This window comes from Rosa chinensis, chromosome 1 (genome assembly GCF_002994745.2).
Source record: "Rosa chinensis cultivar Old Blush chromosome 1, RchiOBHm-V2, whole genome shotgun sequence".
In the NCBI taxonomy this organism is placed as follows: Eukaryota; Viridiplantae; Streptophyta; class Magnoliopsida; order Rosales; family Rosaceae; genus Rosa; species Rosa chinensis.
The window spans coordinates 59,865,508-59,885,765 of NC_037088.1; the positions used below are offsets into that span (position 1 = coordinate 59,865,508).

The following is a 20,258-nucleotide window of genomic DNA, read 5'->3' on the forward strand; positions in this document are numbered from 1 at the left end:
CTCATGTAGAGTAGTAAAAGCAAGTGGCCACGTACGTACAGCATCTTTCCATAAAAATGCTCATTCATGCTTTCCCCTCCCCCGCCTTCAAACATCCATCATCACTCTCTCTCTCTCTCTCCCTCCCCTCTGTTAGATATGATACTCCGTCCACACAGAATCTATGCTCAACCAGTCACTGCTTACCTGTTCATTTTACCTTTTTTTGGTCCGGGCCCCCCCCCCACCCTGGGCCCACCAACCACCCTCCCCCTCCAAGTTCATCCTTCAAGCTCTCTTATATATATTTTCCCCTCCAAATTCACCCACATATTTTAGCAATAAATTAAGTAAAGTGTTTTTCGCTTTGATTTGTTCGTTGAGTCGAGAAAGTTTAGAAAGAACCCGAACTTTTGTGTTGATAATTTCCTCGTTCGATGCCTACGCCGGTTTCCACGGCCAGGCAATGCTTAACTTCGGAGGCGGCCCACGCGCTCGACGAGGCGGTGTCCGTCGCGCGCCGGAGAGGCCACGCGCAGACCACTTCCCTCCACGCAATCTCCGCCCTCCTCTCTCTCCCCAACTCCGCCCTACGCGAGGCCTGCGCGCGCGCCCGCAACGCCGCCTACTCGCCGCGGCTCCAGTTCAAGGCGCTGGAGCTCTGCCTGAGCGTCTCGCTCGACCGCGTCTCCTCGACCCAGCAAAGCGACGACCCGCCCGTCTCGAACTCGCTCATGGCCGCCATCAAGCGGTCCCAGGCCAACCAGAGACGGCAGCCGGAGAACTACCACCTCTACCACCAGCTCCAGCAGCAGCAGCCGTCCATGTCCTGCGTTAAAGTGGAGCTCCAGCACCTGATTCTCTCTATTCTCGACGACCCGGTCGTCAGTCGGGTCTTCGGCGAAGCCGGTTTCCGGAGCTCCGAACTCAGACTCGCGGTTCTCCGCCCTTTTCCTCACCTCCTCAGATACTCCCGCTCCCAGGGGCATCCTCCTCCTCCTCCTCCCCTGTTTCTCTGCAATCCGGACCCGGGTCCGGGTCCGGGCCGTCGCCGGCCCGTTTTCCCCTTCTCGGGTTTCCCCAACGGAGATGAGAATTGTCGGAGAATTGGAGAAGTTCTAGGGAGGAATAGAAATCCCCTGCTTGTGGGTGTGTGTGCTTACGATGCGCTTCACATCTTCGTAGGCTCGTTAACTAAAGATGGGATTTTGCCGGTGGAGCTGTCCGGGCTGAGTTCAATCTCGATCGAAAAGGAGTTGTCCAAGTTCACAACGATCCATTGCGATAGAGGGTGCTTGAATTCGAGGCTGAGGGAGGTGGGGGAGTTGGCAGAGCAGTGTTTGGGACCTGGAATTGTTTTGAATATTGGAGACTTGAACATGTTTGTTGCTGAAGACTCTTTGGGTGACTCGGTGACCTATGTGGTTGCTCAGTTGACGAGGTTGGTGGAGCTTCACCGTGGAAGACTCTGGTTGATTGGCGCTACGGCTAGCTATGGGACCTACTTGAAGCTTGTGGGCATGTTTCCGACCGTCGAAAAAGACTGGGGCTTGCAGCTTCTCCCGATCACTTCGCTTGGAGCTGAATCATATCCAAGGTCCAGGTGAGTTGTTGACTTTTTATTAGTTTCAAATTTGGGCTTGACATCTGGAGTTTTAAATTTGCTAGTCTGTTTCCTTGTCAAGATATTATAATATCTCGCTCGCAGTTTGTGGTATAAAATATTGGAATCGGTTGTGCTCTCATCATTTTCTTCTTACTCTTATGACGCTACTTTTTTTTTTTGTTATAGAATAGTATTTTGCAGGTGTGAGATTATAGGCCAAAGTATTTGTTTTTTTTTTTTTGGGTCAAATACTGAGCAATACTTAGAGTTTCAGGCTTGTGGATTTATGTGAGAAACTTTGCAGACAGACCAAAAGATGAGAGAAGACTCGTATGTTTTTGTTCTTTTCTTTGCTTTTGAAATAATTGATGTCTCTAGAAGCAGGGTCATTTTTTTTCTTCGCTGCTGTAATCATATGACCTTCTCGTTGTATTCAACTTAGGCTCGGTCTAAGCATGAAGTTGTAATCGGAGATTGAACTTATGTTTGTGTGGCACCATTGACTGGTTGACTGGTTCTTTACTTCTATACTTGCTCATATATCCCATCTGCCATGAGATGCTTATTTAAGAAAGTAAAGTCTGTTGAACTATTTTGTGCATGTGTTGTGGGTTTAAACTTCACCGTGGTGTTAATCACTCGGTTGTGTTACTCTTTTATCTAATATTTCAATAAAACAAGTATAAACAATTATGGAATTTTTTTGTAGTTTTTCCCAAGTTTGGATATTAGTTTTTCTTTTCCAGGTGTTTGGAACAGTTTGTTGCGATTCTATTTTCAGTTTGACTCCTGACTCTATTTGCCAGTTAAATCTCTCTCATATTTTCTTGTTTATGATGTATTTACAGCTTGATGGAGTCATTTGTTCCATTTGGTGGGTTCTTTTCGGCACCTTCTGACCCAAAGCTTCCATTAAGCTGTTCAAATCGGTGCCTTCCCCGCAATCATCAGTGCAATGCTGTTCCAAAGGGAGGCTTTTCTGCTTCAGTGGCAGGTCAGCACCAAGCTAGCTTGCCTTCGTGGATGCAGATGGCTCCACTTGGCCCAAACAAGGGATCGGATATGAAGGTGTGTATCACAAAATCACGATCAACATATCTGCAATTCATTAACATCATACTAGAGTGACCATAGAGATACACAGCTGCTAGTTTGAACATATGATTGATATATTGCTAACTGAACTCCTACATGGCTACATGTACAGCCAAGTTCATCAAAAGCTTTCTCTCTCTTTGCGCTTCCAGTGTTTCTCCAATAATTGTGCAGTCTAAATTATGATTTCTTGGATATGGTACGAAAAGTTATGCCTTGTAATAGTTTGTTCAGTATGGGGTGTAGAATATCTCATGCTTTGGTTGCTTAGATGACAACCGGGTGTCCGACTATTTGTTATGTGTTGAAAGTTTTGAAATCTCTACTTCAAATTACAGGTCTTTTGAATAATAAGAAAAATAGGCTTGAGGGCGGCTGCACTAGCTCTTATTTAAAATATATATATATATATATATATATATATAAATTTATTATGTAGTTTTTACATTTTTCGTTTGAACATTAGTTTATCTCTCTTCAGTGCAGACCAAAGACAATGGAGTGCTATCAAGTTCCAAAGTTACAGTTTTGCAAGGGAAAGGGGATGATAATACTCATGAATCTCGCCCCCCGCCTTTAGCAAACTTGTTTCCAACTATAGTGGGCTTTGAGTCTGCTGAAGACAAGAAGCACAATCACAGCAACAAGACCAATATTTCTTCAAATGAAAATTCATGCATCCCCGTAGATGTGCAAGAGATATCCACATCTCAGTCCAGCGTTCCTCCGAAGGCTAAGAGTGAAAGTTTCTCCTCCGGAGTATGGGAAAAACCTACAAAAGATGAAGATATTGAATCGGGTAGTGTTAAGTCCTCTTACAGTTTGTCCAATTCAAGCATTGTTGAGGGTAGCCGAACTTCTCCAACATCTTCCGCTTCTGTGACAACAGATTTAGGATTAGGAATTTGCTCTTCTCCTGCTAGTAAGTTGAACTTAAATCTGGATGAAGGACGTCAACATGACATATCAGGTTTCTCGTCTTCTGATGTAGATTTATTCAATGGCAATTCCTCTATTTATACTGCTCAGTCATCATTCTGCTCAAGTCCTGACAAACATGGGCAGTTTGATCCAAGTGATGTCAAGATGCTTTTCAGAGCCCTCTTTGAGAGAGTGGGCTGGCAAACTGAAGCTATAAGTGCTATTAGCCAACGAATAGCTCGTTGCCACTCAAGAAGTGAACATCGGACTGGAGCTAGGCACAGAAGGGGAATGTGGTTCAACTTTGTTGGACCAGATAGGTATGGTAAAAAGAAAATTGCTAGTGTGGTTGCTGAGGTATTATATGGGAGCCAGAAACAATTGATCTGTGTGGATCTGAATTCTCAGGATGGGATGGTGCATTCAGACACAATGTTCGGTTGTCAAGTGTTGAATGGTTATGATGCAAAGTGTAGAGGTAAGACAGTTGTTGATTATGTTGCTGGAGAACTGTGCAAGAAACCATTGTCCGTTGTCCTCCTAGAAAATGTAGACAAGGCTGATGTTGTGGCTCAAAATAGTTTGTCCCAGGCTGTTTTGACCGGTAAATTTTCAGATTCCCATGGAAGACAAGTCAGCACAAGTAATGCAATGTTTATTACAACTACAGAAAAGGACTGCAGCATTCTCACTTCTAAAAAGGCACCTTCCAACTATTCCGAGGAAAGAATCTCACAAGCAAAAGGGTGGCCCTTGCAGATTACAGTTGAATGCGCGCTTGAAGGCATTACTGTAAGCCAAAACTGGAGGACATCCTCCAATACAACTAAAGAAAGCATCCCTCATTTTCTGAACAAAAGGAAGCTGTCTGGTACAGATGAACCTCTAGAGCTAGTCTCAGAGACAAGTAAACGGCCTAACAAAACGTCGACTAGGTATCTGGATCTCAACCTTCCAGCAGAAGAGAATGCAGTGCAACGCCTAGATGATGAGACCTCCGAAAATGACTGCTTCTCTGAAAACTCCAATTCCTGGTTGCAAGAATTCACCAATCAGGTGGATGAAACAGTGGTATTCAAGCCGGTTGATTTTGATGCACGTGCTGAGAAAATGTCAAAGGAGATCAAAAACAGTTTCCACAAGCTTGTTGGTTCAGACTGTTTGCTAGAAATCGACACACAGGTCGTAGAACAACTACTTGCAGCTGCATATTTGTCAGACAAGTACAGGGTGGTGGAAGATTGGGTGGAGCAAGTGTTGAGCAGAGGATTTGCAGAGGTTCAGAAGAGACATAACCTCAATGCTCGTACTACTGTAAAACTTAAACCTTGTGAGGGCATCTGCTTGGAGGAGGAGTCATCACCGGAAAATTACCTCCTACCTAAAATCATACTAAAGTGAGTAGGCATTTGCTTAGAAAAGTATCTATCCTTGTATATTAGATGTATAAGGTAGCTTACTAGCTTGTAGCTTGTAACTTGTAGCAAGGTAGTAAACCCTTGTTTAGCTCTTTTGTTTGCCCTTTCCGGGGGACCCTTGGTCCGAACTTATCGTCTTAATCCCCACGGTTGTAATAGGGTTTTGCTTGTGCATGGTACATAATCTGCAGCAAGTGTGTACGTGTGAATGTGAATGTGAATGTGAATGTGAATGTGAATTCAATCTAAGCTGTATTGTGCTTCCGTGAAAGTAAAAGAAAGCGGAAAAGAAAAAGTGCCTTGCTAGAACAAAAGCACTTTTACTAAAAGCAACCAACTATGCCCCATCTAATAATTACTTCTCCCCGGGCCCAAAGTTAAAGCCCAGATCTTTCTCCTTATCTAACCCATCAGTCAAAAAAATAAAAAAAATAAAAAAATTAGCCGAGTATTAACACAATGCCATCTTCGAGCCCTCGCAGCGTCGAAGAGATCTTCAGAGACTACAGCGCTCGTCGCTCTGGCATCGTTCGCGCCCTTACCAACGGTTCTCTCTCTTTCTCGATAATGCTATATATGTGTGTGTGTGTGTGAGGCTCAGCTGTGTGTGTGTGTGTATATATATATATATATATCTGTGTGTGATTGACACATTGGTTTTTTGGGTTTTCAGATGTGGATGAATTCTATGCGCTTTGCGATCCAGGTCTGTTCCTGCTTCGATTTTTCTTTCTATATATAGAGTAAAAGTAAAGATTGAGTCTTTAGTGCATGATTACGTAGTTAATTTTTGGTACTGGAATATTAAGGATAATTTTAAGTGAAGGGTAGGTTTTGATTGAGTTGAAATGTAGAAAGGCGTAAAATTTTGTATTGGTTTAGTTTAATTTCTGTTTTTTTGTTTGTTTGTTTGTTTGGTTAGTTAGTTTTAGTTGGTGTAGTTACTGTTGGTTATTCTGTTTCAGAGAAGGAGAATTTGTGCTTGTATGGACACCCGGATGAGTCGTGGGAGGTGAATCTGCCGGCGGAGGAAGTGCCGCCGGAGCTTCCGGAGCCTGCGTTGGGGATTAATTTTGCGAGAGATGGGATGAACCGCCAAGATTGGCTGTCTTTGATTGCAGTGCATAGTGATTCTTGGTTGCTGTCTGTGTCTTTCTACTTTGGTGCTCGCCTTAACCGGAATGAGAGGTTCATTGTTCTTTTCCTTGATGTTTTTCGTGGATTTAAATGTTTTAGTGGATGTGGTGGTTTTTGTGCAACTTGTTTGTAACCATTCTTGTATATGTGCAAATAATGCCATTGTTTCTCTTTTTACATTCTTATGCACTCACCAAAGATCTGTGTTTCAGGCATTTTAGCCCTTTTGATGAACTCTAATTGCCTCTTGGAAAGACTAATGTTTCTTTGCTTTGATTTTTTGAAGATTTGGACTTGACAGCTGATTACTTTCTTTTTAAATAAATTCAAAGATTTGGATTAGACGGCTGATTACTTTCTTTTTAATAGGAGTAGAACATATGATAATTTAGGGGGCCTGATATTGTATAGTTGCAAATTGTTTACATGAAAACATAGGTAGAGAACTAGCATTAGACACCTTTTTTTTTTCTTTTTTTTTTAAGTAAGACTTCTAATTCTTATGACACTTGTGTTTGTTCGATAATGAAAATAACTTGTTGTCTCTTAAACATGAAGCAATATAGAAAACCTATATGTTGTTCATTTTTCAAGGTCCTTTTTAGTCATTAGATCAAATCAAGATGTTTAATTTTGGTGAGACTCAATGCATCTGCAATTCTCATATCTGAGTTGGTAGCTAAGAAATAAGACGTGATTTAAGGACCCAATGAGAGTATGTGCCTGTCAATCAAGAAAGATGTTTTCCCTGTTGGAGAATGTATGAAAAAACACTTTCCCCAGCACTAGGGTGGACTTCCTCTGCAAGTCTTAAACAAACTACTTTTGTTTGATGATATTTTGGAATTATGCAAGCTTATTCTATGTCTTTTTTAAGCAATTTTGCTGATTTCCCAGGGGTGAATTCCCATTATTGCTTTAACTCAACTCTACTAAGCCTGGTGCTGATTCTTTTCTATTCTCTGAATCATGGATTTGTAATCATGCCTAATTGATGGGAAATATATTGAGTGCACATGTAGCTGAATTTTTTTTTCTTGACATATCCGATCCTCAATATATTTTTTGTTGCTGCATATCACCAAAAAGAAAATAAAAATTCTGTGGTTGCAAATAATTCTCGATACTTTTTATACTCAGACACTAAAGGAAGTGTCTTTTAGTCTGTGCGCTGATTCTATGTGTCTTTATCTCTTAGTATCCCCAGACATCCAATTCAGAGCTTTCCTTTTCACTCCCTTCTTAAGCTGTTTCATTCAGAGCTTTGTATGCACTGACATCCTGAATCAATAATCTTCTTCAGATCCTTGGTATAGATCATATAATATGGTATATTGGACCACCTTATTGTAAAGGCCAATGGCCCAACATATCTAACTTGTGATTTCTGGGCCATCAATCATGGTAACCCCAAACACAGGAGATTGCAAGTGTGCAGAAATAACCTTATTTGTGTTCTTTTTGTTAACAGGAAGCGTCTATTTAGCTTGACAAATGATCTGCCAACTGTCTTTGAAGTCGTAACTGGAAGGAAGCCCGCTAGAGACAAACCCAGTGCAGATAGTGGAAGCAAATCCAGGAACAATGCAAAGGTGATACTCTCTCTTTGACAATAAAGTAGCTTTTGGGTTTTTAAGATGCTCTTCCCGTTTATGCAAACTTTGGGCTTATAGACTCACCTCTGCTTTGCAGAGATCAACTGATGGACCTATGAGGACCAATAGTACGTTGCTCGATGAAAATTACGTGGAGGATGGAGATGAGCATAGTGAAACTCTATGTGGAAGCTGTGGGGGAAATTACAGTGCTAATGAGTTTTGGATTGGCTGTGACATCTGTGAGAGATGGTACCATGGGAAGTGTGTGAAGATAACACCATCCAAGGCCGAGTATATCCAGCAGTACAAATGCCCTTCTTGCTCAAAGAAGGGAAGGCAGTGATGACTGATATCAACATGAATTAGTGATCTAAATCTAGGTTTTATTTCTTTTATTGCATCTTGGGATCCTTTTTAAATTATCAGCCTGTCATATTCTATGACTGTGATAGGCTGGTAGGTACTCTCTTAGTCTCAGAAGTTTAAACTACGGTTTTTCACCCCTGCTGTTTGTGTTCCTCTTTGTTCATTGTATAGAAACGATTTTGTTTCATTCAAGTTTCCTTGATATATTTCTGCTTTGCACATCCGATTTGACAGATTAAATACTTTACTTGATTCTCCCAGAGGGGATGTACTGGTAAATCAACTCCGCAAGTGGTGGATCGGCTTCTTATTCTTCTAGAGCTGTCTACCATCATTGTTAGCCATTGCATTGAGCTAGTCTTCGACAATTAATGCACTTGAGGTTAATCTTATACGCAAATGTGTTCAATCTGTTAACATCATGGATTAGAAAAATTGAAATATCACATACTTTTGATTCGTATGGATTAGATAAAGTAGGATGTCAAATTCATATCGAGTTTGATTCGTATTCGTATCTACTAGCCATTCTCCACACATGTTCTGCATGTGCAAATATTTTTTATTTTATTTTTTCAGAAATAAAAAAGAAATCTATCATTGTTAGCCATTGCATTGAGCTAGTCTTCGACAATTAATGTACTCGAGGTTAATCTTATACGCAAATGTGTTCAATCTGTTAACATCATGGATTAGAAAAATTGAAACATCACATACTTTTGATTCGTATGGATTAGATAAAGTAGGATGTCAAATTCATATCGAGTTTGATTCGTATTCGTATCTACTAGCCATTCTCCACACATGTTCTGCATGTGCAAATATTTTTTATTTTATTTTTTCAGAAATAAAAAGAAATCTATCATTACAAAGAAAAGATAGTGGGAGTAAAAAGTGGGTTGTTGATTTTTTTTTATAATAAAAATACATTTTGTAAATGTCATGATTGTCCTTGTGATTTAATTAATTCTCAAAGTTTTTTAATTTTCTAAGGTCATTTTTGTCAAATTTTTTTATTTTAGTTAACAAATCCTCCTCTCTTAATAATAGTATAGATATATGTTGTCCCAGAAATTGCCACATCTAATTTGTTAATGAATTTTTAGATGACCACTTGAGCAATTTGGAGATAGGCGTTGACGCTTTCACGTGCGTTGTGGTAAACTTGGGCTCGTGGTTTTGAACTTTCTTTTTTTTCTCTTTGGTTTTGAACTTTCTTTTTTTTCTTTTTGGTTTTGAACTTTCTTCTGTCTGTCCAAATATGAAAATGAAAACCCAGGTGACCCTAGCTCTTTCAATTATTGATGGTGGTGGTGGTACACTGCCGACCACAGCATATTCCGGCCAGAAAATAAACGTGGTGGTGAAATACCACACGTGCTTAATTGACTTTAACTCCAACATTATTAAACCTTTGTCCCCGGAACAAGGACGGCATAGCCCCCACTAACAAAAATAATTCCACCATTGAAACTTATTCTCTTCCCTTACCTAGTGGTGCAACGTGTACCTTCCTTCCTAATAATATATCATCCCCCACTAGCATTTTACATAACATGCATGAACCTTTGGCCTCATGAGTCATGACCATTCTCTGTAATCAAGTGACGGAATTCAAATCTGAATGGTTTCTAGAGGTTCTTAAAAAATGCCACAGTGATGGATCGAAGATTTTTTTTCTTAAAGGTGGTCTTATTTCGATCGATCATGTCTTTTATAGTGTTTTCTCAATTTAAAATTTAATCTATTTTTATAATCCACACTCTTTCTTTTCATTTTTTATTGTAATTCTTATAAAGATATAAAATTTAAGTTATTAAAGACAAATTTTTAAGTTACTAAAAATGAGAAGAGAGAGCGTGAATTGTAAAATATGGAGTATAAACTTCATTTCCTTATATTAATCTTAGTAGATGTAACATAGTTTTCAACTATATGTAATGAAAATATGACGTACCAAAAGTTTTTCTTTTATAGGAGTGGCAAAGAAGAACCACACCTTCTTACTTCAGTTCCTTTGAGATATTTCGATCGTCAAGTTAAACTAATATGCTTATCTTAAGAATACATAATGATACATGGAGTTTTCAGGAAAAAGTTGATGAAGAAAATATCCAAATGATCCCTCTTGCCGTTACAGAGATTTGGTAAATACCGATAATTAGGGTTAGTTGTACCAATATAGATAGAGTCATATAGTAGGTGATGAATCCATCAGTACTGTTATTTGCAAATATTACAGAGACCAGATGATCTGTTGCCACAAATATCTCCAATGCAAAGACATGATCTTAAGCCATCAAATGCCTAATACATGCAATTATTCGAGGACTGAATCATCCAACTGATATTAGGTTGCCATTGTTTTCTTATATCCAACTCTTACTCTAAAAATGTGTGTTGTCATCATCAGATAGAAGACCTTTTACCAGTTTGTTTCATCATTTTGTATCCTTCCAAGAACTTGCCGAGTTATCATAGGACTCTGATACAGAATTGATACTGACAGATATAGATGGATAATCCAATCTTTCTTCATTTGTTTATATCATCCTAATCTTCCAGCTAGCTGCGTGTCTTTCATCTGAGTGAGGAACTTTGTTCTTCTTGTTTGGCTCCTCGTGTGCTCATAACTGACCACTTGTCGCTGTACACTAGTCAAAATCGAATGCAGCCCTAGACTAAAACCCAGTTCAAATACCTAAACAATTAATAATCATACGCGGTTCAAATAAGTTGTCCCTTGTACATATATCCAAAGTATGTTTCGTTTCATTTTTTTTTAGTGAGAATGAGTTGAAAGAATAATCTCTTTAAATGAATCATATTAGATCGATCAATTCTAACTCCAGCAATTAGATGATCCAGTTGAGCAGCTTAGCTACAGAGAATATTAACTATTAGAAACATCTTTAGCAGCTGATCGAGGAGCAAGGACCATCAAGATTATTGCATCACATCATACATCACAATGAATAGAATAATACACTCAATACAGTGATAGAGCAAATATAAAATAGCCATTCAAATCCAGAATTCAAACCAACGAAACTGCCCGAGATGTCGACCACAACATATATTCTACAAACAATATAAAATGGGAACAAGAGAATCTGGATCGAGTCCATTTGTATTTATGTATATTACCAGACAAAATCATTAGATATTTGAATGAATTTTTAAATGTGTACAAACTACTTAAATAGAAGCACACATGTGCTAAATTCGGATTAAACATATACTATTTCTATCGAGAAGAACCTTAATACTTTATACTACTCTGACTTTTAACATGATTGAAACATACAAAAAAAAACTTCTATGAGAGCACGGCTTTAGGCTTTTGTACAAAGGACCCGATCCTCTCCTAAGCACATTTCTTCCTTAACCTACCTAAACTTTCACAGAGATAATGACACCTGTTAATTTTCGTATTCAATGGTCTACAACAAAGCTATCTTTTCTTTTCATTTTCCATTCTCTATGTTCTATTCTCCAAGTTATTCTTCTCTTCATTTCACGCCATAGTGCTGATCTCTCTCTCTCTCTCTCATTCTTCTTTTACTCCTTCTCTCAACAGTCAACACCAATAAATATACCAACTGCTAATCTAGCAGTTTTCATTAAAATTGATCTTCTGAAAATAAAATAAAACAACCAAATTAATGCGTACTGTTGATTCCGCAACGCTTGAAGAGAGAAATTCAAGGATCAATGAATGAATGAAATTTTACAGGGAAGAAACCCATCAATTAATGGAACTTAATTGATAATATCTTGATCTTCTTCCAGAATGAATTCTGGAGGGATGATCCTTTGTGTTCTAGATTGTAACCAGATCGACAAAAACCCGGACACCACAGAAAGTCAGAAACTGAAAACCAATTTGAATATAGAGCTACATTGTACCCAGATCTATCCATGGATTGCCTTTTATCATTGAATAGTCTATGACATCATCATATATGCAAAAGGGCAAAACATAGACGTTATAATAAAGACTTGAATCATATGCATCTATTGATTCTGGAGATAGGGAGGAAAAAGATTGGGTGATGGTTTATTAGCAGCATATAGGATTGGGTTGTCGACTTGTCGGGGTTGCAATTATCGAAGAATTTTCTCTTCGATCGGCTCAAGTCTTAATTTCTGTTTTTGGGTTTTGCTATAGGATTGGGTGATGGTTTATTAGCAGCATATACATGATGGGTTTGAGGCTCTCGGTTAGCTCTCTTCTCTCTCTCTCTGTTTCTGTTTCTGGGTTTGACAGTGAGGATGATAAAGTTGTCTTTAATATTGAGAGAGGGAGGAAGAAGATCAGAAAGAATAGAGAAGACTCGGACGACAGTAGGGGAGAATACAGACAAAAATTATGAGGGTATTTTTACAAAATCGTTTATTTTTTAGTTTGAGAGAGAGATAGTAGATCATTGGATGTTAAAATTTAAACGTGTCTTCATCTCTATGAAAGTTTAGGTACGTTAGGAGAGAAATGTGCTTAGGAGACGATCCGGGTCGTTTGTATATATAAATATGAATGTGAATTCTATAAACTATGATACTTTTGTTTAGTGGGATCAAGACAAGATTAGAGTTGTTAATTAAGTGAGTAATACACATACATGCTTGTCTCTTATGGTGTGCTTTACTGCTTAACAATGATGAATCTAGTCAATTTATTTAATGAACTAGATGGGGTTGCTAGCATGAATCGAACGCCCAAATGAAGGGAGGGAAAACTATCCAAGGTGGATGCAACTATAATCCATGGTTATCTACTTAGATTCCTCAAAAGTAGTGTTTGACCATTATACTCTTTCTCTTTTGCTCCTAATGTTAACTTTGTGTATAGTTTAGATTAGGGTTCTCACTCAGTCGATTAGAATCGGTTATAGGTATTACCAACTTCAAAACCAAAGTTTTTGGTTTCAAAATTGAGCTACCAGTTACCAACCAAAAATTTTGGATTTTAATCTATCTACCAAATTCGGTATTTCATTCGATATTACCAATTTTAGAACAACTAATTATGTAATAAAAATTAGAATTAACAAAATTCAGTTCTTCAATTTTATAGTCGTAAACTTTGTATTCATCTCCTAATTATAGCTTTCTTTTGTATTTATGACATCAAGTTTTAGACATTTTCAATAAAACTAGGTTATTTAACCATCTTTGACTAAATTACTTAAAATACATGTACTATTAATGTAGTATATGTACTAAGATTCATACTATTATGAAAAATTTTATGTTTATTTCTTAATATACATGTATGTGTATCGAAAAGTATAGTATATAAAGCTAATATTTAGATAATCGGTAGATTCGGTATTCACCAAAATAAAACCAACTTTTTTGGTAATTTTTTATTTTGGTTTTATCGCTCTCGGTTACTAAAAAATCTGTTTATCAAACTTAAAACATCAGTTGGTATTTGATCGGTTTGGTAATTATCAAACTAAGTGGCAGCCCTAATTTAGACTAATAGAGGAGAGAATACATTTTTGCGTCCGATTGCTTGACAAATTCATTAGCCAGTTCAACTGATAAGAAGAGACCACGAGTTATTCTTTATAGAATGATTGGACCAATCTAATAGTCCAAACACCTAACCTAAAATCTTCTCAATCGGAATAATTTAAAACATACTACAAAGTTTTTTTTGTTTTTTTGTTTTTTGTTTTTGTCTTAGAAAAAACATACTACAATGCATCATGCATGGAATAACTCATGCATGCATGAGGTATTATAAATGTGGCCATTATACTAATCCTTCTACTATACATTATGTTTAACTAATTAACGGCCTAAATAAAACAACTTATTTAATTGTTACCACAATCAATGGAGACAATTAAGTGTGACAAAGCTTTATCATCAGATGTAATTAACTAGGATCTTTGTAGACCCCAGAACACATTGATCGTAATAATCAAATAACAAGAAACTTGAAGCCTCTCCAATAACTTTTCTTTACTTAATTAATTTTTCACTATACTTCACTGGTGATGACCTCAATGACTCAATCCGATTCATCCGTCTCATTCCTTTAGGATTAGAGAGTTTCAATTGGGCTCTTTTAATATACTTACTAAATCTCCCTTATTTTTTAATTATTAAATGACATATATATATCCTGATATGAAAAGATCGTTACAGACAACAAAATATTAAGAAAAAATATACATTTTTGTTCTCTCTCCAAACCTTTATACTAATTTTATTATTCATTTCCATTTTCAAATCTCATTTATAATTTTATTTGTTCATGAAAACTTTCGAAGATTAAAAAGATTCAAAAGAAAATGTATTTAAAATTACTTGGTGAATTATACGAGAACAAAGCTATGATGCAATAGATAAATATTAGATAAATGTTCTTCTCATTAGTATAACAAGATCATGAAACGAGAGATAGAGAGCCATTGTGTAAACTAAACCAAATAAGCCTGTGAAGCAGTATATAAGATAAAGTTAAATAAAAATAATAAAATGAGCAAATTTAATTTTTATAATCATAAAACATGAAAAATTAGGCTTGAAAACAATTATGGTAATATTTTTTTAATTAGTTATCAAGCTATGACTTTTTTTCAATAATTATTTTAAAATTTTCTTTTTTTGGCAAACAAATAATTATGAAAGCATTCAAACCCATATTTAATGCTCGAAATATTCCATTTATAAGTAGGGTCCTTGACCCAAAGCACCAAAATAAGCAAAAATTATCTCACTTACCCCAACAACAGATTTTTATTCCCACCTACACAATTTAACAACAAATAACCATTTTACCCCAGCCCAATTAAAGAATTACAGCCATTGCCACACTCTCTATCTCATCCCTTCGGCCGAAGCCTCTCTCTCTCTCTCTCTCTCTCTCTCTCTCTCTCTCTCAACGATGACGCTCTCGCCCACCATCATGCTCTTCAAGAACGTCTGCTTCATCGACTTCATCACCAATCTCCATGTGTTCGGCAAGGTCTATCTCCACCGATCTACCACCGGAGCTTAAATTTCAGATCGTAACATGGATGGTTCCAAAGTCCTGAAGCTCGGTAATGTCGCGACTCCTTGGAGACCGGAGTTCCGATCCGGTGAAGACAATGAGCTACAGTGGAAGCAAGTCCGACGAACCTTCAGGGAAAGAAGGCATAGCCTGCAAAATGAATTTGCAGCCACTTCTCAAGCCTTTAGGAGGCCTTGACAGCAATTTCTCAGCTTTGGATTGTGGAGGTGACACGTTTCTGGTTTGGTGAACCATTGGCAGCTTTAGAAGGTTCCTTCAGTAACTCAGGGATATCATCCTCCATTCGTTTGGCCCTTGATGATGATAAATTATTGGCAGTCAAAGTCCAATTGTTTATGTGGGCAATGGTGGATCGCATTTCATGCTTTACAACCAGACCAAACAACTTCAAGAAAATAGCAGAAGCACAGAAGGCGTATATATTAGTATACTAAATGTAAGGCTGAGCATTAATTCTACTTTGGTGGACCTTTGGGGGATAAAAACTTCCTTACAGTAACTCATATATATCATCATCCGTTCTTTCATAACTGGCCCCATTCTTTCATATATATTAGTTCTCCTTTCCCAAATCAATTTTTTTTTTGAGTAAAATTGGGGCAGAAGGTCCAGAAGGAAAGAAAAATGGAAAAGAAAAAAAAATTATATTAGGGCAATAGAGGTCTGCTAAGTCTATTGGGGGGCAATAAACGTCTATTGAGGGGCCATAGACGTTTTTAAATTATATAATCTCTTCGTTTTTTTTCTTTAATCAAAATTTTATTTGTCTAATCTTAGAAATATTAGTTTTCATTCCGACTTCCAAAAGTTCTATTATGGGGCAATAGACGTTTATTGGGGGGCAATACATGGCTGATATGCGTCTATTGCCCCTCAATAGATGTCTATTGGAGGGGCAATAGAGGTTTTCAGAAAAATCAGGTGTGATCGGAATCCGGCTATCGGTGAACGGAATTCTGTGAAAGTTGGCCTGAATTTGGTGACTGGTGACAGGAATCCGGCGATCGATGACTGGCTCCGGCGAAGTCTCCTATGGTTTCTCTCTCTCTCTCTCTCTCTCTCTCTCTCTCTCTCTCTCTCTCTTTCTAAGTAACAAAGGGGTTAGGGGTAAAATGGTATTAAAAAAAATTTGAAAAAAAAATCTTAATGGGGTATTAGGGAAGACTCTCTTCGAGTGTATTGGTTAAGAGGGAATTTAAAAAACTTAATGGGGTTTGTAAGAAAAAAAATCCCTAGAAATGAGGTAAATGGACAAAAACCCTTATAAGTAAGGTTAAGTTAGGTATTTGAAAGAGGTTTAGATAGCAAATTTTACTTATTAAAAAGCAAATAAGAGGTGAAAAGAGCATAAGAGGTTAAATGAGCAAATATCGAGGTCCCAATAGAAAAACTCTTATGATTACAAGTTGTACTGTTAATTCAATCAAGGGATCGAGGATGTTCATCATGTAATTTACAATGAAGAAATTAAATTTGTATGACTATTATCCTCGCGGACATTTTATGGAGTCGACTTGAGATTTTCCCTTTGGACCCCTCATTCTTATGTAAAGCCGGTATTCGTCAAATGTCTTTGGCGGGTATAGTGCAGGTCTATCCTCCGTGACGAGCTCTTTTACCGGCTCGATGGGTATGTCACTCTTTGGATTGTAGAAGAATGCAAGTGACAGTCGCTCCTTGGCTGGGTTTACGAGCACTCTATGCTCAACGCTCTTGTACATTGCATTACTTAAAACCTATGTCAAACAAATTTTGCTTATCAGTTACTCATAAGCTTATTGACCCAATACAGAAGATTATAAGACAAAGATAAAACCGAGAGACAATAGAACATGTTATAAAAATGAGTGTAGACGTTTAGCAACTTGCAAGCACATGTAGCATGTATTTTTAACCAAAAAAATTAATGTCTATCCATTTTTTCCTTTTTATTACTAAAAGAATTTCATTTTTCAAGTAGCAACTTGAGACTTTAAAGAGATTGATAAAAACTTACTTACTTGGAATAGAATGGAATGATTACGGAGTAAAAACACCCCTGTGTTTACTAACACATAAAGGAATCGGAATGATTCCAGGTAAAAGAATTTCTGTGTTTACTAACACATGAAGGAATCGGAATTGGTGTAGGTCTCACCTATTTATCAGGAATCGATTCTTGAATACTCAGGAATTCGATTACGAAGGGGGGAGATGAGTTTATGAATCATTCCTCCTGAATCAATACCGATTCATTTCTTCTCCCATTCCACTTGTCTCCGATTCATGATTATTTTCCATTCCAAGTAAGTAAACGTGATGAATATGTTTTCCCCACGAAACAATTATGTTAGTTTCATTTCTTTTGGAATATTAAGATAATGTATGTCGCTTAGGTTCCAAAAAAACTTTACTTTGAACAACAACTTGTTCATGAACCACCCTACTCTTATGGGCATGTTCAGATTTCAGAAACACGACTCCATCACATGAATATAAATTGAATGATTATGCACGTTTTGACCAAAAATAGTCTACATGACTCGTAATTAGCTTCTAGTACTCCATCAAATTAAACAAATATGACCCCTCCATGTGCTTCTGGTTCATGAAATTAATTTTGGTCTAGAAAGTACTACAATAAATTAAAAGAATACAAATGAATCGAGAAATTGTCCAAATTTTTTTTCCATAAAAAAAAAAATACAAATAAAACCAAGAATGAAAATTCACCTGAATTTGATCTCCGATATTGACGATAAAAGCATGGGGAGCTGGTTTCACAGTGATCCAACTGTTATCTTTTCGGACTTGAAGACCGGCGACATGTTCATCACATAGTAGCAAGGTCATGCCTCCTGGGTCGGAGTGTGATGAGAGACCAAGAGTGAGGTCTGGCTGAGGACATTTTGGGTAGAAATTCACTCTTAGACAAGCCCCAATGTCTTGCCCTCCAAATTTGTTTTGAAGAAAATCTTCCTCTAATCCAATGTTTAGTGATAAAGCCTTCATTAATCTCCCGCACAGCTTCACTACTTCCCTCCCATACTCATCTATCACTTCCCTGAAAAGCCATGAAAACATCTATAAGTATTTCATGTTGATTCTTAAATAAGATATTGATACGATAATTAATACATGATATTTATTAGTCCATCATCCTAATAAAATTGGTTTTAGGAATAATGAAAAACCGACAAATCTTTAAAATTATCTCTATCAACAGTTGAGATCACAGATGCACCTCAAGTCCTCAACCATTCATATTATATCATTATCTTCGTACGTAATGCATGTCCATGTCATAACACTTTTTTGTAGCATGTGCATATTTAACATGTACTATGAGAGATCCCTCAGGTGGAATTTAAACTCCAATAGTAGATCTCATTTACCTTGAGACCTATATGACAGCGTTTACTGCATGCACAAACTTATACTGTTTAGACCAAATAAGATATATATTTTGACCTCTTGCTTACGAGACAAAGTATGAAAATGAGTTAAGACTAGAATAGGTCGGAGAGTTTGGATATGTTTGAATTACCTGCCGTCCGGGATGGAAGGCCACTTGTTGTAGTCCTTCAAACAAAACGGAAGAAAGTGAAGGAAATAGTAGTCACTCCAGTCAAGAATGGCGCCTTTCTCAACTCCAAGCCTGCTCCCATACCCTTCATAAGTCTTGGGCGAGTTGGCATAGGCCTGTTTCATCTCCATCGGCAAATGGAAAAACTCCCGCCAAACCTTCTGCGTCTGGTCCAACAGTTCTGGACTGACGCCGTGGTTCACTATCTGAAAGAAGCCCCACTCCCGGCAAGCCTCTGAGATTTTAGCAAGTGTGGCGGCACGGAGACCATCGTCGCCGTTATCTGATGATAGCAAGGGTTGGAAGTCGATGATGGGGATGTTGGCGTCGGTGGGGTGATCGGAGCTTGGTCTTTCCGTCGGTGGTTTGATGTACCGATCGGGTACGACGCCGTTTTCTGACAGGGACTGTACTCGGACAATAGGCTCGGGCCAATCCTGTGGGCAATTCATGATGGGTATTTTAGTAGCTGATGCTGCTGCTTTTGGCGTCTAAGGTTGATCCTATTTATACATAACACAAAGTTATAATTTTCAAAGAGAGAAGATGATATGGGTATGAGAGTGCGGGAATGGTAGTTAAAGGGGGGTTTTTAGTAGTGGGGAGTGATTTGGACGTGAAAGAGAAACGTGAAATATACGAATTTTTTAGTTTGGGGCTATTTCTATATTAAGGCCAAAGTAGGGGACCGAAGGACCAAAAGCCCTAGGACAACTCTAGGCATGTTTAGTTTTAGGCCAAAATTAGTCCTTGCAGATTGATACAATCTAAACCAGTGTCTATGTGGGTTTCTATTTGTCATTTTCGTTTATGTTGTCTACTTCCGTTACCATCTACGGTCTAAATCCAGCTCATTTGTCTGTATTTTTTTTTTCTCTCCAACAAACGTATGTATTTATTTAGAACTTATAAATACAAGTCGAAATTTGATAGAAGAAACATTGAAAGATTATGAGACATTTTTATGAGGATTAAAATCATAATAAAATTACGCAGTACAATGACCAAAATGCAGTACATGGCCTGGACCACTAATGCACCTTTTCCATGTTTAAGGTGTCGTTCACACAGACTTTGCCTAGTATTGAGAAATTGAGAAAAGCGGATGACCACAAGTAGGTCGGGCCAAAACGTACCAGCGTCTCAAAATAGATATTGAAAGAGGAATGGACTAGCGAGCATTCGAAGGAGCTCCCCCGTTCAAATTAAGGGGGTGAAATTTGCACACCCTTAATTGCAAATGGCACATGTACCTTTTTATTTTTTTAAATACTGTTTTATCTCACAACTTTTTATACTTCCTAAAATATCATAAAGTCAGATTTTTTTCTTTTTCTTTTTTGAGTCCTCTCTCTCTCTCTCTTCTCTAAAACCACGACCATCTTCTCTCTTTCTTCTCCACGTACGAGCCCAAGCTGGTTAGAACTTGGATGAGTATCAATAGACACTTCCCAATCAGTTTTCCAGCTCCGTCTGGCCTCTTCTCGGTGGCACACTGCCTGCTTTAGGACCACCTCGACGTTGCGACCAAACCTATAGC

General features: G+C 37.9%; 3 protein-coding genes across 4 annotated transcripts; 2 read left to right on the top strand and 1 right to left on the bottom strand.

The window, feature by feature from the left end:
- Nucleotides 1–301: 301 nt before the first annotated feature.
- LOC112182983 (protein SMAX1-LIKE 7) lies at nucleotides 302–5,268 on the top strand. 2 transcript variants are annotated; one of them, XM_040510045.1, is made up of 3 exons: nucleotides 302–1,576; nucleotides 2,434–2,653; nucleotides 3,167–5,268. In XM_040510045.1, the coding sequence occupies exons 1-3, from the start codon at nucleotides 417–419 to the stop codon at nucleotides 5,000–5,002; spliced, it is 3,216 nt and encodes a 1,071-aa protein (XP_040365979.1). In that variant the 5' UTR covers nucleotides 302–416; the 3' UTR covers nucleotides 5,003–5,268. The 2 variants fall into 2 exon arrangements, with proteins under 2 accessions (XP_040365979.1, XP_024177341.1); XM_024321573.2 differs by having other exon boundaries at nucleotides 308–1,582.
- Nucleotides 5,269–5,430: 162 nt separating this feature from the next.
- Nucleotides 5,431–8,367, top strand: LOC112182984 (PHD finger protein ALFIN-LIKE 1). Its single transcript, XM_024321574.2, has 5 exons — nucleotides 5,431–5,566; nucleotides 5,693–5,725; nucleotides 5,985–6,207; nucleotides 7,628–7,748; nucleotides 7,849–8,367. The coding sequence occupies exons 1-5, from the start codon at nucleotides 5,479–5,481 to the stop codon at nucleotides 8,095–8,097; spliced, it is 714 nt and encodes a 237-aa protein (XP_024177342.1). The 5' UTR covers nucleotides 5,431–5,478; the 3' UTR covers nucleotides 8,098–8,367.
- An 8,141-nt stretch (nucleotides 8,368–16,508) lies between these two features.
- LOC112182989 (probable 2-oxoglutarate-dependent dioxygenase At5g05600) lies at nucleotides 16,509–19,275 on the bottom strand. Its single transcript, XM_024321581.2, has 3 exons — nucleotides 18,680–19,275; nucleotides 17,866–18,196; nucleotides 16,509–16,889 (listed from the first exon to the last, which is right to left on the bottom strand). Exons 1-3 carry the CDS (start codon nucleotides 19,168–19,170, stop codon nucleotides 16,638–16,640), a joined length of 1,074 nt encoding a protein of 357 aa, XP_024177349.1. The 5' UTR covers nucleotides 19,171–19,275; the 3' UTR covers nucleotides 16,509–16,637.
- Between the last annotated feature and the right edge of the window lie 983 nt (nucleotides 19,276–20,258).